The sequence below is a fragment of the Suricata suricatta genome, chromosome 7 (genome assembly GCF_006229205.1).
Source record: "Suricata suricatta isolate VVHF042 chromosome 7, meerkat_22Aug2017_6uvM2_HiC, whole genome shotgun sequence".
In the NCBI taxonomy this organism is placed as follows: domain Eukaryota; kingdom Metazoa; phylum Chordata; class Mammalia; order Carnivora; family Herpestidae; genus Suricata; species Suricata suricatta.
Genome location: NC_043706.1, coordinates 83096284 through 83115270, shown reverse-complemented (window position 1 = coordinate 83115270; position 18987 = coordinate 83096284). Strand labels below are relative to the sequence as shown.

At 37.6% G+C, this 18987-nt stretch overlaps 1 protein-coding gene and 1 long non-coding RNA gene across 4 annotated transcripts in view; one reads left to right on the top strand and one right to left on the bottom strand.

Annotated features, from left to right (window-relative positions):
* The first annotated feature begins 437 nt into the window (after positions 1-437).
* Positions 438-11456, top strand: LOC115296668. The gene is made up of 3 exons (XR_003910992.1): positions 438-516; positions 11211-11281; positions 11367-11456. It is a non-coding gene; the product is annotated as an uncharacterized LOC115296668 (long non-coding RNA).
* A 519-nt stretch (positions 11457-11975) lies between these two features.
* The window catches only part of FHL5 (four and a half LIM domains 5), a 39565-nt gene continuing 32553 nt past the window's right edge, over positions 11976-18987 (bottom strand). For all 3 annotated transcript variants that reach the window (XM_029944778.1, XM_029944777.1, XM_029944779.1), the window contains 2 exons: positions 17684-17870; positions 11976-12211 (listed from right to left, as the gene is read on the bottom strand). In XM_029944778.1, the coding sequence (XP_029800638.1) occupies positions 12048-12211; positions 17684-17870 (351 nt within the window). In that variant the 3' untranslated portion in view covers positions 11976-12047. The remainder of the gene's footprint in view (positions 12212-17683; positions 17871-18987) is intronic.

Genomic DNA, 18987 nt, shown 5'->3' with positions numbered 1-18987 from the left:
TAAATCTGAAGCTAAGAAAGGAGTTGGGACAAAACCAGGAAAGTTGCTTTGGACAGTAACGGTTTCCTGCCATCTAGTGGATAATGCAAAGAATAAACTATGTCTTTATTTTAAGATCACAAAGGTATGATTTCCAAGCCTCCTGCTGCTGGAAGGGAATATTTTTGTGTCAGCAAAGCAGATAGCTTTCCATAAATCGTGCCTCAAATCTATTCTCACATTTTTATTGATTTGTTTACTTCTTTTTTCAATGTAAAAAAATGCATTATGTCTTGTTACTTCTTTTACTGTTGCTAGAAATAATTGTGGACACTCATAAAATATAAATCCAAATGCAGTATAGTCCCCCTTATCCACAGTTTTGCTTTCTGTGGTTTCAGTTCCCTGGGGGTCACCTGCAGTCTGGAGGCAGATGGTCCTCCTCTGACATGTCAGAAGGTCAATAGTAGCCTAATGCTATGTCACTCGGCTCATCATGTAGACATTTTATCATCCCACATCATTGCAAGAATAAGGGTGAGTACAGTATAGTAAGATGCTTTGAGAGAGGGACCACATCCACATAACTGTTATTGTAGTATATTGTCATGATTATCCTATTGTATTATTATCTTTGTTAACCTCTTAGTTGGCTTAATTTATAAATTAAACTTTATCATAGGTATGTATGTATAGGAATAAACAGTATATACAGGGTTTGGTATTATCTATGGTTTGAGGCATCCACTGGGGGTCTTGGATGTGTCCTCTGTAGATAAGGGAGGTTGCTACTGTATGCTCAATTTCTAAATGTTTGAATAGCTGAGTAGCTACAGCCTGTGGCATAGATAAATGTGGTTTTATATGTGGCTCTTTTAAAAATATCTATATTTGACTCTTTAAAAAATTCTCCTTTCTCCAATGTTGGAGGAAGCAGTCACATCCAAGGTGAAAAGCATTGGCTCTAAAGTCAAGCCTCCTTATTTAAAATTGGGGATCTCTCTTGGGCTAATTATGGGAATTTGGAGAACTTAATCTATTTGTTCTCTAGCTTTTCCATCTGATGATGATAGCACCTGCCTCATAGGGCTGCTAGAGGGATTAAATCCATGTAAAGCACTTAGTGTTCAATGTCATTTCTATTTTTACCATTGTTATTTGTATACATGAATATCTGTATTTACTAATTATGAGAACTAAGTTCAGAATTGGCTTGTACTGAGACTCAATTCAATTTAAATAATCAACAAACATTTATTTCAGCTTATTTTATATTCATTATTATGGAGGATAAAAAGCTGAATAAGACATTGTCCCATTTGTGAGTCAATGTTCTCATAAACCAATGGAGGAGAATTAATTATAATTCAAGGAAATATAATGAATGTGAGACCAGAGTTATCATAAACAAAGTATGGAGGAGGGGAAGGATGCTTCCAGCTGCAGAACTTGACTTATGAGCTGTTACTTAAACAATGGGTGAATTTTAATGGAAATTAAATTGTGTAAATGGAAATGGTAGGGAAGACTCCCTAGGTAGGAGACTATTTTAAGCAAAGGAACCAAGTTGGAAAAAAGTCTGGGATTTATTTATTTTGGGAGCAATGAGTAATAAGCTCTGGCTACACCACAAGATTTCTTCATTCTTATTTGAGTCCCTACTCTGCCAGGCTCTGCTCTAGATGGTACATGTGTGTTTGTATATAGAATAGACAAAGACTCCATCCTCGAGAATGTGTATCCTAGTGTGGAAGATATACTGGGACAAAACCCTGAGAAGAGAAGGTGGGGCTAGCTTTTGGAGGGGATCTAATGGAGAGCCAACAAAGGCTGCTAAGCCAGATGACACCTCGATCAGGCATTACACGAGAAATATTTATCCGGTGGAGACAATATGTAAGATAGACAAAAAATAAGGCCATCAAGGCACGGAAACATATTTCTTTTTTTTTTATGTTTATTTATTTTTGAGGGGGAGTACACATGAGTGGTGGAGGGGCAGAGAGAGAGGAAGACAGAGGTTCCCAAGCAGACTCCAGATGAGAGCAGATAACCTTATGTGGTCAAGAACTCATGAGCCAGTGGGATCATTACCTGAGCCAAAGTCAGAGGCTTAACCTACTGAGCCCCACAGGCACCCAGAAGCCTAACTCAATAGGAGGCAAGTTGAAGAGTCCAGGTGAGATGTAAAGAAGATTTGGGCTGTGGAAGTGAAGAGGGGCAAAATAGAAAGATATCTAAGAGGTAGAAGACTGGTGCCAGCAGGAAGTGGGCATGTGGGAAATGACGTGAAATGACAATTGTATGTTTGTTGCTGAGAAGAGGCAGCATGTATTCAAAGTGTATCATTTGCAGAGCTGGCAGTGTAGACTCTGTAGTTAGACCTATGTTGCAATGAGTAAAGGGAATTATTTTATCTCCTTGAACCTCAGTGTCCTCATCTGTACAATATGAATAATTAAAGGTACATTTTATCAGATCTTTGTGGAAAACAAAGACAACTGCTTCCACATAACTGGGGATACGGTGAACACTTGACCCTGGAGTCTGGAACTAAGGGAGGAAGGAAAAAACAGAGTCACTTCCACCTGCCTGCATTTGGCATCAGATGTATTTGAAGGGGTCTTTGCTCTCACCTTGAGACTACAATTATTCACAAAGGAGATAATTAGCTGAGAATTTTTCACAATTACTCCACATTAGAAAATGAACCACAAATCAAAGGATTTTATTTTGCCCTTGGGAACCAAAATAGCTGTGAGTTTTGATATCATTATGCTCATTTCAGTAGCTGTAAACATGAGGGACAAAGAGAGATTTCATGAAAAATCTGACTGAGAATGAAACTAAAGTTTCAATGCCCAGAATGTTTTCTTCCTTCCAACCTTGGGTCTGTCTCTGAACAGTTGTTGGATGCTGACCTCCATTATCCCATCCTTCGAAGCTACACACAAAGCTTAATACAGAAGCATCAGGCAGCAGAAGTGTGGGTGCCAGTTAAAGACCAGGTAGTAGAGGGGCACCTGGGTCGCTCAATAAGTTAGTTGAGCGCCGACTTCGCCTCAGGTTATTATCTCGCAGTTTCTGAGTTCAAGCCCTGCTTTGGGCTCTGTGCTGACAGCTCAGAGCCTGGAGACTGCTTCAGATCCTGTATCTCCTTCTCTCCTTGCCCCTCCCCTACTTGCTGTTTTCCTTTCTCTTTCTGCCCCTCCCCCACTTGTGCTCTGTATCTGAAAAATAAACATTAAAAAAAAAAAAAAAAAAAGACAAGGCAATACAGATCCAAAAAGTGCCTAGATGCTTATTTTCTGGAATTCCACCCAAAGTAATTCTGTGAACAGTTGGGATCTAAGTCTGGAGGGAATTAATGCACATTGAGAGAAAGAGGACACTGAAGCAGGGGAAGTGAATCTGTCAAGAAAAGGGGAAACTTAATAAGGAGGAACAAGAGGAATGCTGTGCTGTGAGAGGACTGAGGCAGCCCATGCATGCTGTTCTGGCCCGATAAGAGAATTTAAGATGCCCAAAGCTACACATTGTCAGCAATTGGTGAAAGTAAAGTCCTCTGCACTTTTGAGAGACACAGAGAATGCATTTTGCAGTTTAAGCAAAGCAAGTGCAATTACATTTCTAACTGTCTGTAAGTACATGATACAAAACTTGGGGGACAGATTGACTCCAAAATTTGTCAGGCCTGGGATGGTCTGGCTTACCCTAAAGCTATGCAGTGCATGTAGAATCTACCTCAGATGCCAGAGAGGAAAACTTCAGATGCAATTCTTCTCCAGGACACCTGAGAAGTGTCTCAAGACATCCAGGTGACTGCCGGTTGAGAGATGCACACTGTTTCATGATATAAGGTTAGGTGGAATTTTCAGGAAAGATAATAGAGTTGTAGTGAATTGCCTGCACAACATTGAGTTCCATCTACCCAGAAGGCAGCAAAAAATTTAGGTCTAGAACTCAGGATTTAAGGCAGAGGACATAGATTTAGGACTTGGCTGCACAATAAAGGCAGTTGAAATCATGAAGCTGGAGGAGTTCATCAACATAGAAAATGGGCTCGAGGAGAGACTATTTAGAAATATCTGTTTTTAAGGAAGAGATGAATGGTGTACAAAGTTTTAGGAGACATAGGAAAGACTGGTGCCATAAATGCCACTGGAAGAAAAATGTTGTTTGCTAATATTAACATTTTATTTTCCTTCTTCGCAGACTTTTCCTTCACACATAAATAGCAGCATTGCATCATACATGTTATTTTATAACATTCTATTTCCACTTAACCTTACATCATGAACGTTTTCTCATGTCATGAAGTAGTCTTAAAGTTATTTTTTAATGGCTGTTCTAAAAGCATTTCATTGCAGTTACGTACCATAATTAATTTTTCCCTTTTGTTATGCATATTTAAAAATCCCTTTTATTTGGACATTTAGGTTTTTTTTTTTTGGCGGGAGGCAGGGGGAGGCTGTTTTAACAACACTGCAATAAACATTCTAATGTAGAGATAGTTATATGGCTCTTCAGTGACTTCCCCAGCAGAAGTTCCTAGGTATCAGAATATCTTGGTCAAAGCTTATGAAAACATTTTAAAGGCTCTTTTTAGATGCATTGCCAAATTGTCTTCCAGAAGTGTTTCTGTCCTCAACAGTATATGAAACTAATGAGATGAATGTATTGAACATGAAAAAATATTTCATAAATGTAAGGAGAATATATAATATCATTACACTTTGAGAGAATCTGTTTCCAAGACTGCCAAGAGCATCTACTGATGGGATTGTCTCTGGGCATTTATGTTTTTAAGTTTTTGAAATTATTTATTTTTTAAAAATAAAAGTTGCATATATTTAAGACATACACCATGTCATTTGTCACACATATACATAGTGAAATGACTATAATCGGATTTTGAAAAAACAAGGAGAGGTCAATAATAGTAAATACCTCACAACAGCATAGAAAGCTGAGGAGAAAATGATTATGGACATTGGAGACTACATAACCATTGGTGGCATCTGACAGAGTAATTTCCCTTACAGGGAGGAGACACACACCATGTTGTAGTTCTCAAGAACAAAATTTTATTGCAAGTTTTTGGCCCATTAATTTTGTTTCCTATGAATGCCTCGTAGTTTTGGAAATTTTTTATTATATAGGGGAAAATGCTTAAAAATTCAGTTTAAATTTTTATTTTTCAGGAGTGTCAATTTTTATTGTCACTCTTTTTTCTCCAATTTTTTCTTTATTCATACTCCTTCATTGATTTCCTCTTTGAGGACATGGTTTAGGAATTCTAAGGTCAACAGCTTCATCAGTGAAGAGACAAACCAGGGATGGGCTGTCATTTGTATAAAGAAAGAATAAGCCCTTGGGATTCAGTATGTGGACTTCCATAAATATCAAACTTGATTTTTGTTTTTGTGTGTGATGGGAATAGCATTTAATGTCACTGTTTGAGTCATTGAATGGATGTCTGTTGAGCTCATTACTGTTTCTTGTTCAGAGAACCCTTTATGGACATCCCTCCATAAGGTTATTACCATTCGTGGGAAAATATTTGACCCAAATACTCCATGCTCCTCTGTGACATGGATCATAATTCTGTCACAGTGAGCTGTTTCCTTTTTAACCCAGAGATATACAATCCAGTCATTCCAGATACACACAAATCCTGTTACTTCTTGAGCATGAATCCTGTTCAAACTTGAGCATGAATCTCATTTCTTTTCACTCTTTTCTGGTTCCCAGTTTGAGAACTATCTCCCCCACCTTCCTATTCAGCAAGGTAGCTGGTCCTAAAGCTGGTCATTTGGGAAAATTCAGAATGGTCAGAATTCTGAAGAATAATTTCTCTAATTCTCTCTGGATAATTCATACTTAGTACCATCTAGGAAGCCATGCAGATGTCTCTGGATGGACTCATTTCTAAGGCTTCTTGAGTTGGGTGGTTTAAGTGAAGACTTTTGGTGTCCTTGCTCCTTGGTGTGATGCTGGCATAAAAATATCCAGATACAGCAATTTCTGAGGAGTTGTAAGGCCAAATCTACCTTATGACATATTTTCCCAAGTTTTGATGGATCTTCTTTGCCTCTCCCTAAAAAGAGGTCATCACATTCCCACACTCCCCAATCATTTCTTTAAAGTTATTCCAGCCAACTCTTGAAATGTTTCTGGTCAAATAATGAAGACCTAAAGGTTTCATGCCTCTGGAAAACGAGGTTCAGGATAAAAGTAACATACTAGCGATGATAATTTCTAGTGATATTCTGACTCTTTTGTTGAAGAAACACTATTCTAAGGCATACAGTTTGTCTTTTGTGTGCTTATCCAAATTTCATTATATTTCAAGGCCACATGATTTTTGAAGATGAATTAGAAATTCTTGGTAAGAATAAGAGATTCTTAAATACAGAGAACAAACCGGATTTCTGGAAGGGAGGTGGGTAGAGGGATGGGCTAAATGGGTTATGGGTATTAAGGAGGGTGCTTGGGATAAGCTCTGGGTGTTTTATGTAAGTGATGGATCACTACATTCTAGTTCTGAAATCAATCCTGCACTATATGGTAACTAACTTGAATTTTAAAAGCAAATGTTTGGTAAGAGATGTTTTTCCAAATATTTATTTGTGGAACACACTTGACATTAAGATAACTCATAATCTGACATAACTCTGAAGAGAACCTAACTGATGCTTACAGTGTGATTAGCTAGTTCCTTAAGGGCTGTGTTACAGACACAAATTTTGCTTTAGATAAAGTAAGAGTTTGAAATCACTATGATTTTTTTGAGAGCTAACTGACATATAATATTATATTGGTTTTGGGTATATAACATAATGATTCAATATTTGTATATATAGCAAAATGATCACCCAAAAGTCACCATAGTTATGTGATGAGACTTTTAAGATCTGCTCTTAGTGACTTTCAAATATGCAATACAATATTATTAACTATAGTCACCATTCTGTACATTACATCCCATAACTTATTTGTATCTGGAAATTTGAACCTTTTGACCCTCATCACCAATTTTACCCTCCTCCCACCCCCACCTGGCAACCACCAATCTGTTCTTTGTACCCGTGAACTTTATTATTTTTTCTTCTCCAAATTTTTATTTAAATTCATTAGTTAATATAGTGTAATATTCATTTCACATATAGGATTTAGTGATTCATCACTTACATACAACACCCAGTGCTCATTATAATAAATGGCCTACCCATTACCCACTGAACCCCTTCCCCATCCACCTCCTCTCCAGCAACCTTCAGTTTGGAGTCTGTTTCTTGGTTTGCCTTTCTTTTTAATCCCTTATGTTCATTTGTTTTGTTTCTTAAATTCAGCATATGAGTGAAATCGTATGGTATTTGTCTTTCTCTGACTGAATTATTTCATTTACATTATACTCTTTAGCTCCATCCATGTCATTGCAAATGGCAAGATTTCATTCTTTTTCATGGCTGAATAATATTCATATATATGAAAAAAATATATATATACACCACTTTCTCTTTATCCATTTATCAGTTTATGGACACTTGGACTCGTTCCATAGTTTAGCTATTGTAGATAATGCTGCTATAAACATTAGAGTGCATGTTTCCCTTAGGATCAGTAATTCTGTATCTTTTGGGTACCTATGAGCTTTAAAACCACTAAGAACTGCAGCATTTTCTCCGATGTAGAAGTAATAAGAAATTAGCTAAAGACTATCTTAGTCAAAACAGGAAAATCAAATTAAAATGATCTTTTTCTGATAGAAGATTTTTAGAATCATAGAAACACTAATTAGAAATAAAATAATTCTTAGTTTAGAATATTTAAAAAATTGATCACTGTAGGAAAAGAGCACAGATGTGTTTTTCTTAGTTTAACAAGAGAGGCGTTACTGTTTGGATCAGACAGAATTCAGTTATGCCATTTTTATATTAATGCCCTGAAATGATATCTGAATATATAGTTAGAGTGTTGTAAACATGGATAGCACAAGAAGGTCAAAGTCATCATGCTACCTAATGTAATAGAAGTAGAAACACCATATTGGAACAGTTAAGGTAAAAAATAAATCTTTAAAAACAATTTGAGAGGGGCGCCTGGGTGGCTCAGGTCATGATCTTGTGGTTTGTGGGTTTGAGCCCCGTTTCAGGCTCTGTGCAGAGCCTGGAGCCTGTCTTTGGGTTCTGTGTCTCCCTCTCTCTCTGACCCTCCCCTGCTCATGATGTCTTACTCTCTCTGTCTCAAAACTAAAAAACATTAAAAAATTGAAAAAAAATTTTAAAAATGAAAGTAAAACAATTTGAGAAATTTGTGCTATGCAAATTTATTCAGTATAAGAAACTTCTGAAAACAATGTGTAAAACAAGTAAAAACTGCATTATTACAATAGTAAACCTCTATCTATAAATGTATTTGATAATAATTTATGTGTTTACTTACACAGAACTAAAACATAATAAGAGTATGTAACAATGATGTAACATTTTATTTAAAATATGATTATTAATACACCATAGATTAAAAATACTTTGTCCTTAAATTAAAAAATGGTATTACTAATACCAGAAAAACATTTTTAAATTAATTTTTCATTTGTGGCTCTATATTTTGCAATGATTTTTAACTAAGACCATTTGTGACTATGTTTTACATTTTCACAATGGTTGGCCAATCTTTCACTCCAATGTACAACTTAATGGTTTTTTTTCCACTTGATGTTTCTTTTAAGGTTATAGTGACTGTAAGTTTTGAATCCATCATGGTACCCTATACCCTATCATACTTTAGACCTAGATTGTTTCAATATAACATGTTTATTATTTTGTTAAGTGAAAATTGAAACCTTGATCACCCTACCTGTTATGAAAACAGAAATTCCTTCCTGCCTTTTTCTTTGTCATCTTTAATCCTAATATGACAACATAAAACATTTGATTTGTTTGTATCAACAAATACAGCTCTTTGCCTGCATTAGCTATTGCTTCTTCTCTCTTTTCTGTGGCCACGAACCAAATGTGTTACTGCACTTGGCCTTTGGAACCTTGCCCTCTTCAGGTTTAGGCCACACAGAATCATTAGCATAATGTTCCTCAAATACTGACATAATGCTTTTCTCCTCTATTTAAGAGCAGTTAGTAACTTTCTATTGCCTATTATATCAAATATAAAGCTTTTCTCCTAAGAGTTAATATTCTGTCTTCATCTGACCTTTTCTCTTTTAGCGATCTCATTTCTTCTTGCTCTTTGGCACAGTCTCTCGGCCACTTCCAAGCCATCTGGTTGTTATTAGCACACAGGATTTGCTTCTAACTGCTTTCCTGCCTGTGCAGATGTCACTCCTTGAATCACTGGGTGCGCACTGCTTCCTGAGGCGGTCCAGTCCATCTTTGGACAGGTCAGTTGGAGAGCTTTTCTCTTTACTGACCCAAATCAATTATAGTATACAGTATAAGGTTTTCACGTTTATCTTTGTGTGTATGGCAGTCTAATGAGGTCTTCTTTCCTAATTGTTTTGTATATGTGTATCATGTCCACAGTGGTGCTGTTTCTCAGCTGTAGAGAAGGATCGCTACATCTGGCAATTTCACATTTTCATACCCTGATCTACCCACCCACCACCTCAGAACCACAACAGCTCCAACTCCTTTTTTTTTTTGTAATTTTTTTAATGTTTACTTATTCTTAAGGGAGAGAGACACAGAGTGTGAGTGGAAGAGGGGCAGAGAGAGGGAAACACAGAATCCCAAACAGGCTCCAGGCTCTGAGCTTGTCAGCCGAGAGCCCAGTGCAGGACTCAAACCCGTAAGCTGTGAGATCATGACCTGAGCTGAAGTCGGACGCTTAACTGACTGAGCCACCCAGGTGCTCCTCAAACTTTTAACTCTGTGCACAGTACATGTTTAGTACATATGTGATAACTAAGCTTTATTCTAAATATGAAATTATTTATATGTGAAAAATATATACTTAAGTATACATATCAAAGGATAACAGAATCTCTAACTCTGCAATGATTTTTTGAATTTTAATTATACAGATACAATGCAAGCCTAATCATATTCAGGCTCACATCACACACAAGGCAAAATGCTTAAACACGACTAATTGTTTAACTCAGAAAGCAGTACATTTCCCATATTTATCTATAACTGGTTAACTGTGACAATGTTATATATTGTATATTTATCCATATCTAGAAGGGCTTGGTTTTCAAAATATATCATGCACTATTATTTTCTAGATTATAGAACAATTGGTGTATTTAGTTCTACATGTGTAATTTCAAACAATGTAGGAAAAATATTGATAGTTTTACCTACATTTTATATTGTGAATGTGAGAAATTATTGTGGCTTTGTTATTATAGAAAAAGAGATAATTTTATCTTTCAAATAGCATCTGTAGCCTGACCTTTTATTAATGGCTCTAAATTGTTAGCATCTCCAAATATCCTTGCATTTTAAGCTGTTTCAAAAATTGTGTTTCTATAACAATTTTAATTGAATCTCCTGTGATACTATTTTAATCATTGTAATCAGCCACATGATATAATTAGATTTCAGTCAGGACCTTTAACAGTGATGTTATGTCTGTGTGGGTTTCTTCTCCCGACCTCCTCCTACCCCAGACACATGGCACTGTAATAATTGACCATGGAGAAAAAAGGTTGCTTTCCATTTGTCCCACATAATGTGGAAAATATTGTCAAGGAGCAGCCAGGTAGGGCCATCATTGGTCGATGTCTAGTAGAAAAATACACATATGGTGATAGGCTTTTCACCTGTCTTGTGACCAATAAACACTGAGTTATTTGTAGACTGGCCTCTTAGGTTGGGAGTACGGCTCTGGGCTATAAAGAAGATTGGAACTCTGGGGCATGGTTGGCATGGCGTGAGGTGGATAGCACAGGTATGGAGGAATTGCGGGGAGGGCTCATCTACAACCCATAATGCTCTATTGTACTGCTTCACAGGTCCTGACTTATCGGCGGTGAATTACTCTTTTCAGTTCTTATTACTACTAGATTTTGGTAGAGCCCACTTTTATGTCTTCCCATTAATCATCTATGTAATTTTGGAAGGCAAAATGCATGAAGCTCAGAGCTAATTATGCATTCTATTATGCCTTTAGATATCTGGATGAAAGTCATGTTCCGACACTCAATCCCTTTCCTAAAACTCATTTCCACCGAGTGATGACTTAATGATCTATTTACTTTAAAGGTTTGCCTTTGGGGACAATGATTATCCTGGTTAGCTCATGTGAAAGAATAGACTTCTCTTTCATGGAATCTGTAAGTATTTAGAAAAATCACTGGGGGCTTTGAAAATGCATTTGATACAAAATGTGTTGAAACCTAATGCTTTAACTATCCCTAGGGAGAGAGGCCCCCTTTCTATCCAGGCAGAGTATGAGAGCCATCGTGTCCAAATTCTCAGTTCTGTTCGTTAAGCATGGAACCACCCAGCTGTGAAAGTAGTACGTCTGAGGGCAAACTGCAGCTTTGTTTTGCAACTCCAAAGTCAGTATGTGGGAATAAAAGAATGATGAAATGACACAGTTCTCAAGTAAGGTGATTGCTAATCAGTTTTCCCTGATCAGTTTTGTTCTTCCACCATTAATAGCCAAGCTAGTACATTATTTATAACTAGCTAAGAATGAGAACATTAGTCTCATGCATGCCTTTCAATTTGATTTCTTAATTTCCATTTTTCCTCTGCAGTTTTATAAACAACAGTCTTCTATAACATCCATGACTTCTAGGTATAGGTCATATTGTTGATTACAATAAAGAGATACTTTCCTATGTTTTTAACAGCAGAGTGCAGTGTTTTGCAAGGAGAGATGCCTTTGTGAGTGAGGATAGATATTCATTTTTGTTAGACTGTGTTTTTCTGAGCTCTAATGATACAGTTCAATCAGAATGTGTGCAAAAACCCTTCCGCTATATACTCTACATTAATATTTGCTAAAAATTAAGTCAGAAATACTGCTTCAAGCAAGTTCTGGATTTAGTGAGAACAAAAGCAAGGTGGACTTCAGGTGAGGACAGTCTCCCCCTAGATGTCTGTGTTCATTCCAGAGCTACACTTGCGACAGAAGATTTCCTTGTTCTGGGTCAGGAAGCCTTCCCCCACCAAGGAGACTGAGCACTTCCCACAGTTAAAGCATTCGCTATGCCACTGCCGGTCTTGAAAGCAGATAAACTTGGCACCTTTGAGACCTGTAAAGCAATTGCAGAAAAAGAATATTCTATCAATGAAGAGGTTAAGCATTCCATCAGGTACTCTTCTAGGAACTGGAGATAACAGCAATGAACAAGACTATGTAGAGGCAAGTAACCTAAAAGAAATCTAAAAGTAACCCATGCCCCTGTGTCCATCTGGGAATGTCACCATAGGCAAGCTCCTCCTATGAGATCCAGCCTGATTCCCAGTCAAATTTTTCCATACTCTACACAAGTAGGTAGAATCTGAATATACAAAGCAGGTATTTTTGGAAACAGATAAAGATTGCCCAAGACAGACAAGGAAATACAGTAGAATGTCATGGGAAGAGGGGATGGATTTTGATTCACACCTAAGTATGAGTATCTTCTTTCTCTCCCCATGACCTCGTTTTCTTAGAAGCAAAAATTAATATAAAATAGACTAAATGTATACCTCCTAGCCTCGTGTTTGATGTTTTAGTGACTTTTAATTCTGTTTCCTCTATTTCTATGCTTAGTTTTGCTGAAGATAAAGTTCCATGGTCATATTGTGGTGTGGGACACAATTTTCCAAAAGCCCCAAATGGAAAATTTCATCCAGACCGTCATTCAGACTGTCCTTGCTTGCGGTGTCAGGATGGCTGAGTGGGCTAAGGCGCCAGACTCCAGACTGTCGTTGCTAACATGACAAACTTACTACCTTGCCAAGAGACTTCAGCCCAGGCTTGCAACACAGATCTGTGAATCTGATCACTCTGGCCACTGAGGCCATGCCATCCAATGATTAGTCTCTAAGAAAACCCTTATCAGCCTCCACCACTTCAACCTGGGCTTCGCTTGAGCTGTAACATTTCTACGAAAGGTAGAAGAATTTGAGTCTCAGTGAGAATCTCTTTCTATATCCCTAATATGGATTCAGGTTATAGTTTAAGGAACTGATTTTGAAGAGTTGAAAAGGAGACAAGTTGTAAGGATTGGGAAGGGGTTGGGATGTCTTGGGCCTTTATTTGTCAAGTTTTTTCCAAGTGATCATAGTGCTATAAACTTCCTGTGATTTGCTCCTTACCCATAGATTGAGGCTAAAATAGTTCGTGTGTTGATTCACATACAATTTTCAAACATTCCATTTGGGGAAGCCAAAAAGAAGAAGGATTCTATTTCAGATAAACTGTCCTTAAATATGATAATGAACTTTTATTTCCATACTAGAAGTATTAGTTGATGTCTTTACATATAACTTACTAGTTCATAAATAAGTGTACATCAAATTTCTCTACTTTCCTTGATTAAATTTATTGCTTGCTTATTTATGATGCTATCATCATTACTTGCTAGTAAGAGTAAATCAGTAATGAACCAATTAATTCCCTGAATGTTATTCAAAACATTAATAAGCTAACTGCAAGAATCATGTTCTATATATGCATGAATCATCTCTACTCATAAAACTAATTATTACATATCTTGATGTAATAATTAGTTTTATGAGTTTGATGCTCATGAGTTTTTCTTGGTTTTATTAGTAAGCCTGTACAAGTGGTAAATGTAAAAATAATTCTCCTAGAATTTTACAAGGAAGAGAGAAATAGAAGCATATGGTAGTAGGAATTTAAGAAAGGCCTGACTCAGCATGTGAGATGTTTATAAAATGTTTCAATTTTGGATGCATTTACTCCCTCAGGACATGAAGGTCATTTGCAGTAAGTTTGTTCCCCCGGAAACAGGTCTCTGGCTTCATTTATTACTGAAAATTTAGTAGAATAAGAGCTAGCATTTGTTGAGCACTTGAAAACAAGTCAGTCACTATTCTAAGCCCTTTACATACATTGCTTCACAGCTCTGACCTTACCTTCATGAATAGATATTATCATCAACCCTACTTGGCAGAGAGAGATTGATGAACAGAGAGGTTTAACCACTTGCCCAAATCAGCCAGCTGGTATGTTGCAGATCTGGGATTCAATTTTAGGCCATCTTGCTTTGGAGCCTATGCTCTTAACTTCACCAAATTAAGTCTAAATTTATCTATTGAAAAGACCATATCCAGGAACATTAGCATTCTTTTCTGAAGAAATAACATTTGAAACTCCTTTTACTCAAAATAAACAGAAATGGAAGAAAGGTAAGATGTGATCTCTTCAACTCATCTGCAAGTGAGGCAAATGAGAACCTCTGTGGTGAGTTATTTGCTCATGGCCACACAGTAGTCAGGGCCAGAGACAAGACCAAGTCTTTTGCTCCCTAGTCCAGAGCACTTTCCACGACATCAAGCCTCTTCACTTATCTCAGATACTTTGAAAGGTTAATACTATCCTGGAGGGCGAGAAAAAAAACCAACAACTGTAGTTATACCTCGGGTTTGTTCAAATGAATTGAATTTATTCTGAATGAATTAAAAAAAATCACACCAAGAGACTCACAGATAGACTTAGTTGATATAAAAAACTATTTTGAAACAATCTAATATAGTTTCTTAGGTTGACACATTGCTTGCATGAATGTGCAACTTCTAATAGATAAATATATGGCAGTATAAGAACTCCCTGTGGTACATTAATTCAAATATCTCAATTTTAAAGAACACTACTTACTGCAAAGTTTATGATTAAGATAATTATCAAAAGACTGATTATTCTAAATTAAATAAATAATCTTGTATTTGGATTACTTTTGGGTCAAATCTGTGGTTCCTGATCATCCTTATGTTACATGCAGAACAATGTGGTTTTTCTGTCTGAGCCTCAAAGAGCTGGGCATGGAGATTGACATGAAACAACCCAACAGAAAAAAACCACTTAGATACATGAATCTGTGATGAATCAGAATTGAAACTCAAGTTCAGGGCTCATGTAAGCTCTTTGCAGATGAGTAATAGCCACTGAGTACCCAGGAAATTTTTCAACCCATTTTGAGTTGTTTAATTTTCTCATTTCCTCATGGAAGCCCCTTCTTTTTTTGTGGATAGTTCAAGAAAAGTGTCAAGAAATACATCAAATGCATCCATTTGTCAGTAGTTGCAGATTCTACTAGGGAGATTTTTGACCTTTCGGTACTGAGGCATTTCTGGAAGCTCCATTTTCTAACTAAAACTGGTGGAGACAGTGGCTGAGTCTCTTGACTAAGGGGTTGGCAGATGCGTAGAGGCAGGAGAGCAGAGCGGTTAGGAGCCCAAGCTTTGGAGCCCGGTAGTCTGGGATTGCCAATCCAATCCAGTGCAAGGGCTGGGAAGGTGACATTGCTGAGTGCTGAGGCCAAGGTGTCAGGAACAGAGCAATGGGGCGGCCGCTGAGCCTATGACAGAGACCTATCACAGGGAATGCGAGGGCAGTCTGCTCATCCCTGGCAGGCTCTTCATTCACTTTTGAGTGCAGAGAGGAGTTTTACATTAGTTGTTTCCAAACATGTTCAGGCCAAAGAAAACACACCTGCCAGCCAGATGTAGCCATGGACAGGGTGAGATTCTGAAAAACATGGTGCCTTGTGCAGGCAAACGGGACCTTGTCTGTTTGTCCGGGTAACGCTCTCCTTCCCCTTGCATGTCAGTGCAAACCTGCCAACTGGGTTTGCAGTGAAACTCTTTTCTTTCTTTGAAAATGTGAGAAGAGTCAACTTTTATTTTGTGATATATTTGAAGATGGAGGAGGAGGAGAAGGATAAAATGATCTTTGATTCGGTGTTACATAAACTGAACTAAAAGCAATGAAATATGATCTAAGTATACTGGGGACGGGGAATAGGAGTACAGTTCTGCCACATTATTAGGTGACTGTAAATTGCCTAAAAGAAAAGCTGCTGGCGAGGGTGTGGAGAGACGGGCACCCTCCTACACTGTTGGTGGCAATGTAAACTGGTGCAGCCGCTCTGGAAAACAGTGTGGAGGTTCCTCAACAAACTAGCCATAGAACTCCCCTATGACCCAGTAATAGCACTGCTAGGGATTTACCCAGGGGATAAAGAAGTGCTGATGCATAGGAGCACATGGACCCCAATGTTCATAGTGGCACTTTCTACAATAGCCAAATCATGGAAAGAGCCTAAATGTCCATCAACTGATGAATGGATCAAGAAGATGTGGTATATATACACAATGGAGTACTATATGGCAATGAGAAAGAATGATATATGGCCATTTGTAGGAAAGTGTATGGACCTTGAGGGTGTCATGCTAAGCGAAATAAGTCAGGCAGAGAAGGATAGATACCATATGTTTGCATTCATAGGTCTAACAGGAGAGACCTGGCAGGGGACCATGGGGAGAGGAAGGGGGAAAGAGAGCAGGGAAGAGTGAGGGACACAGATCAAGGGAGACTACTGAATACTGGAGATGAACCATGGACTGAAGGGGGAGGGGGGAGGGGGGAGGGGGGAGGGGGGATGGTCATGGTGGGGGGCACTTGTGGGGAGAAGCACTGGGTGTTATATGGAAACTAATTTGACAATAAACTATTATAAAAAAATAAATAAAAATTAAGAAAAAGAAAAGCTGCTGGGTTTCTCAGGTTCTACCAACTTCAATTTTTTAACTGTAGGATTAGCATTCTTCAGAAGTATCTCTGAGGAAAATATAATGCATTATTTTGCCTTGAAAAATCTATGTAATTAGATCAATTTATCATTTGTGATATTTTCAAATCTTGTCACATGTATTTTGTTCTTTCAACAGAATGCTATCTTGTTTTATTTCATCTATTCATAATTAAAACGTATCGCAAGTGAATAGAGAGAAAACAATGATACACTTGTTAGAAGCATCTTAAAATGAAGTTTAATTAATTCCTGACCTTGGCTACCCTAATGATTACAGCTTCAGATGTGTACAATCCTTGCGTTTAATTAAAACCTTTTCTGTTTTAGGGCGCCTTTGCTCTTATTTGGAATTAAGCCAGCTTTGTATTTATCAGTATCCCTTCTTGGCACTCAAATCTTTAAATGTCAGGCTTCCTTGTGAAGTTCTTCTCTGACCTCTCAGTTCATCTGTTCTCTTTCCCTGAACTATTACTTTACTTAAAGTCATTATCATTAGATTTACTTATTTTCAGAATATTTATTTAGTTTTGAGGGAGAGAGAGTGAGCAAGAGAGAGGCAGAGAGAGGGAAACAGAAGATCCAAAGCAGGCTCTGTGCTGACAGCAGAGAACCTGATGGGGGGTTTGAACTCACTAACTGAGGCTTGAAGTCACTAACCATGATATCATGATCTGAGCCGAAGTCAGATGCTTAACTGACTGAGCCACCCAGGGCCTCTCCATTAGGTTTAGTATTAATTACCCTCTACAGAACATGGCTACCTTAATTACACTATACATTTGCCTTGAGGGATCTGTGTACTGTTTATGTTTTATATGTGGGTACCCATGTATGTGTATTTCAAAAAGAGACATAAGAGAAAGATTATATATATATACTTGCCTTTCCTAAATTAACTATACAGCATCTACATAGCCACAGCTGTCCCATTATAGGACAGTATTAAACTGAAAAACTCACCAGTAATGGGTTTTGTGCAGGCTGCACACTTTTTGGCATAAAGATGGTTGTAGCAGTCCACACAGAATGGATAATCATCTTTGGACATAAACTCTTCTTCACAGAGCTCTTTCCTACAGCCACTGCACAGAAAGCACTCTTTATGCCATGGCTGGTCACGAAACGTTATCGCACCTGAAGTTATCACCTGCCAAAGGACCACAAAGGCAGTGACCATGGAGGTTATGACAGTTCATACCTGTCAGATCCTTTTCTGTGTCCACAAGTGGTGCTTTGGGCTACTATGTCCCCTTGTGTTAGGATGTCCTTTCCCTGTGATTTTTTTTTTGAATCAATATGAGAAACAAAAGGCTATAAGGATTAAGTAGAACTGGCAAGAAATACCTTAATTTCCCTCCTATCGTGGAATAGAAAAGAAGTAGGGCCATAACAGCCTGAGGAAAATGAAAAAGAAGTAGAGCCTTGATTCCTTTTCATATCTTTAACTTTCCTGTTGGTCTTCAAAGATCTACCATTAGAACAAAGATATTTTCTATACCATGTTCTTACTTCCATGTTTCACTTTAAAGGATATTGAAAAAAAACTACTTTTCCATGAAACATTTCTTTCAGAAGTAGCAACCCTAACTATTGTACATAAGTACCATCATCCACTAAATAACGATTAATATTTCTAGAGTGTGTTTTCAGTCCTCAGTCCTGTGCTAAGGAATGACCTTTACTTATGTTCCTAACATTCCAACATAACCAAGACTATTATTTTTTCCCCTTTAAAACGTGGGAATTATTGAGGGCCAGAATGGTCAGGTCATTTGCTGGGGCACACAGAACTAGCATGCAGACCTATGCAAACTGACTCCATAGCCTGTGTAGTTAACCAGTAATACAATATTGAGACAGGATTACTTTCCGCTAATGACAGTTGGTAAGTCTTTGCTAAGGAATGAGCAAACACCAAAGGGAAAAACATTTGGATAGCAGTTCCAGTATTGTCTCTAGCACAAATGGGGTGCTGTGGCAACTGAGTGGGTTTTCAGCTTTAGAACTCTAAGTAATGAACATAGCTTGTATGTTGAACCTTAATGCGTGATGTGCTAGGGTTTTGTCAGAGAAGCTTATTATCCCTCCATAACACACACACACACACACACATATACATATATGCATGTATGTATATCTCCATGGATATAGCATACATATATACATATACATATTTGTACATAAAACACACACACACACACACACACACATATATATATATATATATATATATATATATCTCCATGGATTAAATTGGTTTATAT